Here is an 11,814-nt window from a genome sequence, read left to right as displayed (position 1 = left end):
CTTGGCAAGACCAACTCAACCTGGGTCATTTCCCATTCATAACTCTGGAAACCATAAGCAAAAACTTTCCAAAGTTGATATGACATAACCCCCGATTAACTCCCTGTCATTTAAGAAAATTCCAACATTTTCAGTTTTCAGTATATCAGGAAATCCATTTTTCATTCCTTAAGTTTTGTTTTTCTGAAGGCACATGAATGAGACTTTCCATTTTATATCCTCTGGCTCCATTTTAGATTGAAATTCTTTCTATATCGATATTGGTATTGAAATAGACATGATACAAACAAATGCTGAAGAGGGTGTGGAGAAAAGAGAATCCTCCTACACTCTTGGTGGGAATGTAAATTGGTGTAGCCACTATGGAAAGCAGTATGGAGGTTCCTCAAAAAACTAAATAGAGTTGCCATATGATCCAGCAATCCCTCTCCCAGGCATATGTCCAGACAAAACTATAATTCAAAAAGAAACACGCACCCCTATGTTCATAGCAGCGCTATTCACAATAGCCAAGACATGGAAGCAACCTAAATGTCCATCAACAGATAAATGGATAAAGAAGATGTGGTACATATATACAGTAGAATACTACTCAGCCATAAAAAAAAAGAATGAAATAGTGCCATTTGCAGCAACATGTATGGACATATGTAGTAGGGAAGAACCTTTTGTACTTTATTACAAGTTAATCACTAAAGGGATGTTGCCTATAAGCTTAAATTATACATAATGGCCCATCTCTGGGAATCCTGCTTCCCAGGTAATGAACTTAAAGCTAAAATACCTTTGTTTAGCTCACAGGAAATAACATGACCAGGCCCACCTGTGAATGACTGCAGGGAAGAAGAAATTAACACATCCCCCTCCAGAGGCTGATGGGAACCAGGAAGTGTTTGACTTTACTCCCTCCCCTTTTAGTATAAAAGAGCCTGAATTCTAACTCAGGCAAGATGGTTCTTTGGGGCATGAGCCCACCATCTTCTCTATTTTCTGGCTTTCCAAATAAAATTGCTATTCTTTGCCCCAACAACTCGTCTCTTGATTATTGGCCTGTTGTGCGGTGAGCAATACAAGCTTAGAGTCGGTAACACCTAGAGGTTATCATACTAAGTGAAGTAAGTCAGAAAGAGAAAGACAAATACCATATGATATCAATTATATGTGGAATCTAAAGTATGACACAAATGAACTTATCTACAAAACAGATTCACAGAAATAGAGAATGGACTTTCGGTTGCCAAGGGGGAGGTGGTTAGGGGAAGGATGGATTGGGAGTTTGGAGTGAGCAGATGCAAACTATGATATCAATATATAGAATGGATAAACAACAGGGTCCTACTGTATAGCACAGGGAACTATATTCAATATCTGGTGATAAACCATAATGGAAAAGAACATAAAACGAATGTATACATATGTATAACTGAATCACTTTGCTGTACAGCAGAAGTTAACACAACATTGTAAATCAACTATACTTCAATAAAATAAATTAAAAAAAAAAGAAATATACAGGATAGGCTGGCTTATGCTCCACAACAAGAGAAGCCACTGCAATGGGAAGCCCGTGCACCGCAACAAAGTGTAGCCCCTGCTCGCCACAACTGAAGAAAGCCTACTCGCAGCAACAAAGACACAACGCAGCCAAAAAATAAATAAATATAAATAAATAAACATAAACACTTCATAAGAAAAAATGTTTAAAAAAATAATTTTGAAGCTAACTTTGTTGGTGCTTTCAAAGAAAAGTTACAGAGAAAGGTTTCATGCTTGAGCCTAACGCTACAATGAAGGAAAGGCAAATGAGCAAAGAATGCTCCACCTCTCTAAAAACTAGAATCCTAAGTCAGGCGTAGGGCAGCCTGAGGCAGGCCTAGGAATTGTGTCTGGCCTGGTATGAGGAAAAGTTTGATCTAAAGGATCAGTGTAGGGCTATATTTCTGCCTGTAATTTAATGGGGTTTCAAAAACCAGTATCAAGAGTTTGTGTGGTTGGAAATGAAAATCTATTAAGAAAAATTAACAGATTTAGGATGATTCCCTCTGGGGGAGAGAAGAGGATGTTTCCTGTCTTTAACCATGGCTCTTAGAATCTTTTGTGCAGCATTTTACAATTTACATGTTGCTTCCATATACATTATCTTATTTTGATCATGACTAAGCTATTTACCAAACAGGTTAGATAATAAGAAAATAATCAAAATGAGTTTTTCCTTTTTAAATGAGATTTAAACACATTTTAAAATTATTTTTATAAGTATAGACTTTGAATATATTAAGTTTCAAAATTATCATTATCGCATAAAGACTATAACTTTTTATTACATAGCACAGATGGTCCTCCTCAGTTTTAAACATGGTTGAAGTTAAGGGAAAATAAGGCAGAACTAGCTGACTGGCTGTACCTTTGGGAAGCCCAGTCTGTCCCAGGGAATGGCCACAACTCAATTTCGTTGTAATATCCAGAGCTGGTGTAGCTTTCAGGTCCTTCCCCATACTAAACAAACACTCAACAAACCTGAAAAGAGTATTTCCCCATTGTAATTAAGAAAATTACTTCCTGTTTTATAAATATTCAAGGATTTTGTGACACAATAGAGGGAAACAGATAAATACATCATTTCAATTAAGTATTGTAGTTATTATCAATGGATCTGCACAATCTACTCAGGGGAGTAAAACCCATAGTTTCCCTGGGGTGGAATCAGAGATGATCTTATGACAGAACTTCATCTTTAAAAAAATCATTGCAAGGCTTCCCTGGTGGCGCAGTGGTTGAGAGTCCGCCTGCCGATGCAGGGGACACGGGTTCGTGCCCCGGTCTGGGAAGATCCCACATGCCGCGGAGTGGCTGAGCCCGTGAGCCATGGCCGCTGAGCCTGCGCGTCCGGAGCCTGTGCTCCGCAGTGGGAGAGGCCACAGCAGTGAGAGGCCCGCGTACCGCAAAAAAAAAAAAAAAAAAATCATTGCAATACCAGAGAACATGAATAATAGCAGAATTGGGATGCTTGATTCAAATAATAACTAATATACTAGTATTTCTGTTTTGAAGCTTTTTAATTCATAAAATTAAAGTGTAATACTAGGTATTTAATGCAGTTTAAATTTTAAAATCGTACATTAAGTAAAATGAAAAATTACAAAAATTTAAACATTAAATATAAATCATTACCAATATCAGTTGTTGGCCGGTAAAATAAAGTGTTACAAACTAATATACACACTACATGAAATAAAGAAAATGTAATTAATCATGAAAAATATAAGATGAAATATGATATCTTTTTTTAAAGAAAGATGTTTCTTTAAGTGTCAATTGGTTTTTATTAGACAGTGAACTTATTTTTGTGCACATTTTTCCAGTTGCTGAGAAAGCTCTTTCTAATTCTACACTAGTTGGAAGAGGACATATTGGTTATTAGCTAACTCCATATATTTTCTTTTTACTCCATCTCCAAAGATCTCTGTCTCTGTCTATCTCTTGTTGACTTTGATGACATATTTTTAATAGCTATCTTTTCCATGGGTTGTGATCTTTTTGTTGACAGCAAGCTGTTGTTCTAATTCTTTCAAAAGAGATATTACAGTTCTCTTTTGGCTTCTTCAGTTTCATGGTGGGATTCCACGCAGAGAGTTTCTTGCCTTGGTTTCAATACTGGCATTTTCATATTCTATTTGTTCAGAAGTTCCTGGAACACAAATAAGTATTATTCTTCCAATAGGAGATTTTCCTTTCAATTGTCATTAATTCTTCCTCTTAAGAATTATGGAGGCAGTGAAGAATTTTATCTAAATAAGTGAAACAGTTTTGATTAGAAACTGTAATCCAGTTTAATATGTAAATGATTCAAATTTCAGACATTTTTAGAATAATGGTTTTATTCCAACAAAAAATACTGATCTTCTGGTACCTTAAAATATCATAGTATATGAAACACTAAAAATTTTTTTAAAAACCAATATTGGGGCTTCCCTGGTGGCACAGTGGTTGAGAGTCCGCCTGCCGATGCAGGGGACACGGGTTCGTGCCCCAGTCCAGGAGGATCCCACATGCCGTGGAGCGGCTGGGCCCGTGAGCTGTGGCCGCTGGGCCTGCGCGTCCGGAGCCTGTGCTCCGCAACGGGAAAGGCCACAGCAGTGAGAGGCCCGCGTAACGAAAAAAAACCCAAAAATCCAATATTGCATTTACTAGCTTAAAAGTGAAATGTAATCCACATAATACAAGACAGATGTGCGGTTCAGTTCTAGCATTAAAAGAATCACAAATCCAGCAACCTGAAGTAATTAAAATAGAAATTCAGATCTTTACTATACCCTCAGAAGAAAATCCCCAAGGAGAAAATTTACTTAAAACTTCAACAAAATCCCCTTTCTTTATCACAATTGCCTGGAACACATCTGGAAAGTTATTCAAAAGTCTTTCTTCTTTGTTCATTACCAAAGTTCTCAGAACTTTCATCTGAACACATACAGGGTGAAGTCTTGTCTTCCCATTATCCTTCACCTTCCAGAATTACCATTTGTTCTTTTACTTGTAACCCTCCCCTCTTTTCCATGAAGGTCTCCTGTGTCCTCAGGTTAAAGATGGAACGGGAGGTAAGGGACTTGAGGTAGGTCCTATATTCCTTCAAGGAGTATGCCTACATTGAGAAAAAGGAAGATAGAACAGTAGCCTGAGGAGGACACAATGTTGAGGAAGGGATTATTTTTTGCATTGCTTTTGAATATAAGAAACATTAACATGTTTATAAGACATGGAAAAGGGGCCAAATGGAAAGAGAGAGATTAAAAACACAGAAAAGATGGACTAGAATAACCCAAAGATGGAGGTCCTGGGCCTTTGCACATGCTATTCCTCTCTTGCCCAATACTCCCTTCTATTTATTCCATCTGGCTGTCTACTGCTTGTTCTTCAGGACTCAATTCAGATATCAGGTCCTACAGAAAGTCTTATAGGATCCCCCCTCCATGTTTCCATAGTTACTGAAGCTCATCCTAGTGTGGCCCTCACTCCTGTATTTAACATCCTTGTGCACTCACAGGCTCCATCACTAGAGACCAGGTCTACAAAGCAATCTTGAGAAAGAAAGACAGAGTTAGAGGAATCAAGCTCCCTGACTTCAGACTATACTACAAAGCTACAGTAATCAAGACAGCATGGTACTGGCACAAAAACAGAAATATAGATCAATGGTACAGGATAGAAAGCCCAGAGATAAACCCACACACATATGGTCACCTAATTTATAACAAAGGAGGCAAGAACATACAATGGAGAAAAGAGAGCCTCTTCAATAAGTGGTGCTGGGAAAACTCGACAGCTACGTGTAAAAGAATGAAATTAGAACACTCCCTAACACCATGCACAAAAATAAACTCCAAATGGATTAAAAACATAAATGTAAGCCCGGACAGGAAAAACACTCCTTGACATAAACCACAGCAATATCTTTTTTGAACCATATCCTAGAGTAATGAAAATAAAAACAAAAATAAACAAATGGGACCTAATAAAACTTAAAAGCTTTTGCACAGCAAAGGAAACCATAAATAAGATGAAAAGACAACCCTCAGAATGGGAGAAAATATTTGCAAATGAAGCAACAGACAAAGGGTTAATCTCTAAAATATACAAACAGCTCATGGAGCTCAATATCAAAAAAACACACAACCCAATTAAAAAATGGGCAGAAGACCTAAATAGACATTTCACCAAAGAAGACATAGAGGTGGCCAAGAGGCACATGAAATGCAGATCAAAACTACAATGAGGTAACACCTCACACTGGTCAGAATGGCCATCATCAAAAAAAATCTACAAACAATAAATGCTGGAGAGGGTGTGGAGAAAAGTGAACCCTTTTGCACTGTTGGTGGGAATGTAAATTGATACAGCCACTATGGAGAACAGTATGGAGTTTCCTTAAAAAACTAAAAATAGAACTACCATAATGACCCAGCAATCCCACTTCTGGGCATATACCCTGAGAAAACCATAATTCAAAAGGACACATGTACCCCAATGTTCATTGCAGGACTATTTACAATAGCCAGGACATGAAAACAACCTAAATGTCCAACGATAGATGAATAGATAAAGAAGATGTTGTATATATATGCAATGGAATGTTACTCAGCCATGAAAAGGAACAAAACTGGGTCATTTGTGGATGGGCCTAGAGTCTGTCAAACAGAGTGAAGTTAGTCAGAAAGAGAAAAACAAATATCATATATTAATGTGTATATGTGGAATTTAGAAAAATGGTACAGATGAACCTGTTTGTAGGGCAGGAATAGAGATGTAGACGTAGGGAATGGACATGTGGACCTGGGGGGAAAGGGGTGGGTGGGACTAATTGGGAGATGAAGTTTGACATAAATACACTACCATGTGTAAAACAGATAGCTAGTGGGAACCTACCATATAGCACAGGGAGCTCAGCTCCGTGCTCTCTGATGACCTAGATGGGTGGGATGGGGGGGGGGGGGTGGGAGGAAGGTCCAAGAGGGAGGGGATATAGGTATACATGTAGTTGATTCACTTCATTGTACAGCAGAAGCTCAAAATTATGATGGATAAATGTTTGTGGAATAATGAAGAAATGAATTTTAAAGACTCTAGATTCACTGAATGTAGCTTGTGACTTACTTGCTCCTTCAAACTAAGAAATTGTGAAAAAGTAGAAAAAAAGTTAAGAACCAGGAAAGCCATTTCTGGTTTATTAATAAATAGGAAGAAAAATATGAAGACTGAGTTAGTCTGAAAACCTAACAACTTAACACCTTAAAACACAGCTTTTGCTTTATAAGTTAAAAATTTAAAACATTTGGTTGGTTAAGATAATTGCATGTATATTTATATTTTATTCCATTCCACAGAAATTGAAAATAGTTTTATATGTGTTTGTAGAGAAAAAAATATACAATTACATAAGACTTGTTTAAAATAGTGTTATTCACAGCGAGGTGTTAAACCCCTAAGGATATTCAGTGGTGGGTTCACAAAACTTACAAAGTAAACATGCCATATCTTCCAGAAACAAGAGTGTTACAATGATTTTTTCTCTGGGAGGGTGGGGAAGGAGCAACCTGAGAGGTAGGTTGGGGATGAATACTGTTCTCCTAAGTATACATAGCATAAAGAGGCTGTGATGGTTAATTTCATGTGTCAACTTGACTGGTCCACAGGGTGCCCAGATACTTGGTCAAACATTATTTTGGGTGTTTCTGTGAAGGTGTTTTTGGATGAGATTAACACTTAAATCCTTAGCCTGAGTAGAGCAGATTGCTCTCTCCAATGTGGGTGGGTCTCATCCAATCAGTTAAAGACCTGAATAGAACAAAAACGCTGAATCTCTTCCAAGTGAGAGAATTACTACTGTTTGATGGCCTTTGAACTGGCACATCAGCATTTTTCCTGCCTTCAGACTTGAGCTGAATCATTGGCTCTTTGGACTAGAACTACATCATCTGCCCTCCTGGGTCTCCAGCTTGCCAACTCACCCTGCAGATCTTGGGACTTTCCAGCCTCCATAATCACAGGAGCCAATATACATATGATAGATAGATGGCTAGATAGATAGATAGATGATAGATAGATCCATCTTCTCTGAAGAACCCTGATCAAAACAGAAGCCAAGAACATTCATACTTGACCTATTGAATTAGAAATGATTTCTTTCCCAAAGTCTTCACTAGTATTTACTAACTTCGGTAAACAAAATAATAACAAATCCATTTCCGAATTGTTTTTTGTTTGTTTTTTGGCAGTACGCGGGCCTCTCACTGTTGTGGCCTCTCCCGTTGCGGAGCACAGGCTCCGGATGCGCAGGCTCAGCGGCTCCGGATGCGCAGGCTCAGCGGCCATGGCTCACGGGCCCAGCCGCTTCGCGGCATGTGGGATCTTCCCGGACCGGGGCACGAACCCATGTCCCCTGCATCGGCAGGTGGACTCTCAACCACTGCGCCACCAGGGAAACCCCATTTCCAAATTGGCCTCAAACTGAGATTGACATAACATAAAAATAAATTGTAGAATCCAGGTGGTAGGTAAATTAATTCTCCCTGTATAATTCTTTCTACATTTCTGTATGTCTGATGATTCTTATAACAAAATATTGAGGAAAAGAAATTTATTGGCCAGCCAAGTTGGCTGCCGCCACGGTGAAGGCTGCACGAGGGTGGTCGGGCTTGCTGCTGGGCGTGCGGAGTGTTGTCCTACAGCTTCCAGGGCTGACCCAGGTGAGGTGGAGCCGCTATGGTCCTGAATACCAGGACCCCCAGATTGACAAGGCATATTACCGCAAGCCCTCGGCCGAGCTGAATGAGGAGGAAAAGTATGAGCGGGAGCTCAGGAAGACTCCGGTTATCAAAGCTGCTCCAGCGACGAAAACAAGCTCTGTGTTTGAAGACCCAGTGATCAGTAAATTTACCAACATGATGATGAAAGGAGGAAACAAAATACTGGCCAGATCCCTCATGACGCAGACTCTGGAAACTGTGAAAAGGAAGCAGTTTGAGAAGTACCATGCTGCTTCTGCAGAAGAACAGGCAACCACTGAACGCAACCCTTACACCATCTTCCAACAAGCACTGAAAAACTGTGAGCCTGTGATTGGGCTGGTACCCATGCTCAAGGGTGGCCATTTCTATCAGGTCCCTGTGCCGCTAGCTGACCAGAGTCGCCACTTCCTGGCCATGAAGTGGATGATTACTGCATGTAGGGAGAATGAAGCTCCGGCGGACGCTGATGCCGGAGAAGCTGTCTCGGGAGCTGCTGGAGGCTTTTCACAAGTGGAGCCCTGTGGTAAACAGAAAGCACGACACGCACAAGACGGCCGAGGTTAACCGGGCGCGGGCCCACTACCGCTGGTGGTAAGGGGTGGGCGGAGGAGCTGGGAGGAACAGCGCGCTCTGTTGCAAGAAATGGCGTGAGCCACCTCCATGTTGCAGAACACCTGTGGGTTAAGCGTATACTTCCCTTTCAAGGGCAGGCGGGCCTCATAAGAAAGATGGAGCCGCATGTTCACTGATTGTTAGTCCTTTCTTTGGGGGCTAGAACTCGCTCTCCCTGCCCCATCTCCTTGCAAAGAGGGGACATATCAACTTGGATTTCCCCCAAGAAACTTAGGGTTCATCCAGTCCTTCTCTTCCTTCAGATTGGGGTGGATCTTTGGGTGATATGAAAGGAAGGAGAAAAAGTATCAGAAAAAGTATTAGAAAATTCTCATCCTGAGCTAGTGTAGCATGTGATGTGGCATTGCCATTCATTGAAACCAACTGGAGGAAACATGCTTGGTTCCAAAGTGGTCCTTGTACAAAATGTATAAAAAGCAGTTTCTGATGTGGAAAAAAAAAAAGAAATTTATTTAAAATGCACAGGTTGTGAGAAAAAAACCCTTTAGGTTAAATAGGAAAATGAATGTTTATAAAGTAAATAGAATAAAGTGGAACAAAATCCTTATAGGATTTTAAATCAATTGAGTTTAATTCAAATCCCCCCAATTCCAAAACGGCAGTAACAAGATGCCATCTCAGCAGATGATCTTGACCCTTAATTCATAGACAAGAATGGTACCTTCAGGCATGAAACACCCCAAATGTCCAGCACCCTCTCCTACAGACTTACCTACAAGTATCTCCTTTTTAGGAGGATGAGGTGTACTGCCTCTTGGTCAAGACCACCTTGTCCTTGTCGCTCCTTCATTCTTCAAAGTTTTGCTCCATCAGTCAATCTCTCTCTGCTCTTGTTTCTTCAGCTCCTTTCTCATTACTGGTTTCTTCCCCTACAATATTTATGAAACGCTTAAGAATCTACTTTTCCAAAACATCCCTTCTTTGTCTCAGATACACAAGATAACTATTTCATGGAGATTCCTGTTTAGAAGATTCTGGGTCTTCCTTGGGTAATGCTGGTCTGTGAACTGTTTGTTACTGATCAGAGGTTGAGATAAGGAAGTTTCATGAAAATGTAAAGCAACTACACCAATAAGCACGCAGTTTCATTCAGCGGACTTTTTTTTTTTTTTTTAAGTAAGATTTTTCTCAATGAAATAAACAGTGTGTTCGTTTATATTCTGGAACCTTACCTCACTATGGTTACGGTCTAGTAATGAACAGTTTGTGGGCTGGCACCCGTCAGTGGACTAGCTTGTTTGTGGACTACACATCGAGTAATACTGATTGGAGTGACAAGAATGCAAATCTCACTATATCCCCACACCAACATCCTACCCCAGTCAAGTGAGGCTGGAGAGAGAATTGTCAGAATTAACTCAGTTTGGTGTTCAGATTACACTTCTAAGACATAGATCACGTATGTTTGAATCAACATGCCTCTAGAAAACTGTTTTTCAAACTACAGATCTTGACCCAAACTACTTGCTAAGAATTGTTTTATGGAACTTTTGATTCAGTTATATTTATACATTTTTGATAGGTTATTGTTTAAAAATATTCATTCCCCTTATCTCCGTGAGTATACTTTTCTGTCCTTGACTTAGGGCTTGCCATTGGCTTGCTCTAGCCAGTGGAATGTTAGATGTGACATGATCAAAGGTTTGAAGAATATTTGTGCAACTGGGCTTACTATTTTGCACCTCTGCCATTTCCATAAGAAAAATATGCTCAGGCTAGTCCACGAGAATCAATAATAGGATGAGAGACACATGGGGCAGAACCACCCAAGCTAGACCCCACCAGCCAGGATCAGTTTATATCAGCTAACCACCCACCAACCCACAGACCCATGAGCAAGCCCTGCCAAGATCAGCCGTGACACCCAGCTGAGTCCAGCATAGATCAGCTGACCCTAACCAACACACAACTGAGTGAAAGAAATGCTTGCTCTTGTATATCCCTAAGATGTTCTGGCTGTTTTATTACAAACAAATAGCTGACTGATACACATTTATATGTCTGTATTGGGTTGACAATATAATATGTATTGCAGTGGGTAACAAAAGGTTTGAAAGCCACTGGTCTAGAAAAATACCATGTTTCTCCTGCACTCCTTGCTATTTAATGAGCTTAAAGGAAGTTCCTGTCTGGGAGTGGCTGCTTGCAGTAATAAAGAATGAAGGTAAACAGAGAGAGAATAGAGCTGAGAGATGAGAAATGAGGGGTGTCTGTGTGGGGAGGCAGAAAGAGACAGAGACACCATAGCAACAAGCCTTTATTTTATATGCTGAGGTCCCTAAAATTGACTGTTTCCTGTTGCTTCTTCATAGAGAAGCTTTTCTCAAGTTCTAATACAATAGTATTTATTAATAGTATTAAGTCCTGGTTTTCACACTGGCATATATTCATTCTGTTTATAATCCATCTCCTTGCAGTATTCTTAGCTTAAATCATATATAAAATTAAATGTTGGAAACAAAGGTAGGAGTTTTCTTCACAATTTAATTCATCCTACCCATTATCATTACATCTCAAACTATAAAATGTTGGATGCTTCACAGAGGCTTAAATATCTTATAATTAAAACACTTTAGTTTCAAAATGCAATTCATGGCTCAGAAGTAATGAGAAGTAATAATTTCTAATAACTGTCTCAATTAATAACTCCCATTACTATAAATTTTATATTTACCATGCTTTCAGTACTCCATTTAAGAGGGCTGCCCACCAGGTGAGGGTTACAGACCAGTAAGGTGAGTCACCCACAGTAAGGGCTGAGGGACAGTGGAGGAGGTAAAGGCCTTTTTTGAGGCAGAGGGGGATTTATTTTGTTTTTTATTTTTGAATTTTATTTTATTTTTGAATTTTATTTACTTAGTTTTTATACAGCAGGTTCTTATTAGTTATCTGCTTTATA

At 39.5% G+C, this 11,814-nt stretch overlaps 1 protein-coding gene across 1 annotated transcript; it reads left to right on the top strand.

Moving 5' to 3' along the window:
* The first annotated feature begins 729 nt into the window (after positions 1-729).
* LOC116739850 (28S ribosomal protein S7, mitochondrial-like) lies at positions 730-9,780 on the top strand. The gene is given in 3 exon segments (XM_032604683.1): positions 730-760; positions 8,122-8,729; positions 8,731-9,780. Coding segments are annotated over 3 exon segments (786 nt in total). The 3' UTR covers positions 8,878-9,780.
* Positions 9,781-11,814: the final 2,034 nt, after the last annotated feature.

The sequence above is a fragment of the Phocoena sinus genome, chromosome 1, assembly GCF_008692025.1.
Source record: "Phocoena sinus isolate mPhoSin1 chromosome 1, mPhoSin1.pri, whole genome shotgun sequence".
Taxonomy (NCBI): Eukaryota; Metazoa; Chordata; class Mammalia; order Artiodactyla; family Phocoenidae; genus Phocoena; species Phocoena sinus.
Note: the sequence above shows the minus strand (reverse complement) of the source record. Positions and strands in the feature narration are given on the sequence as shown.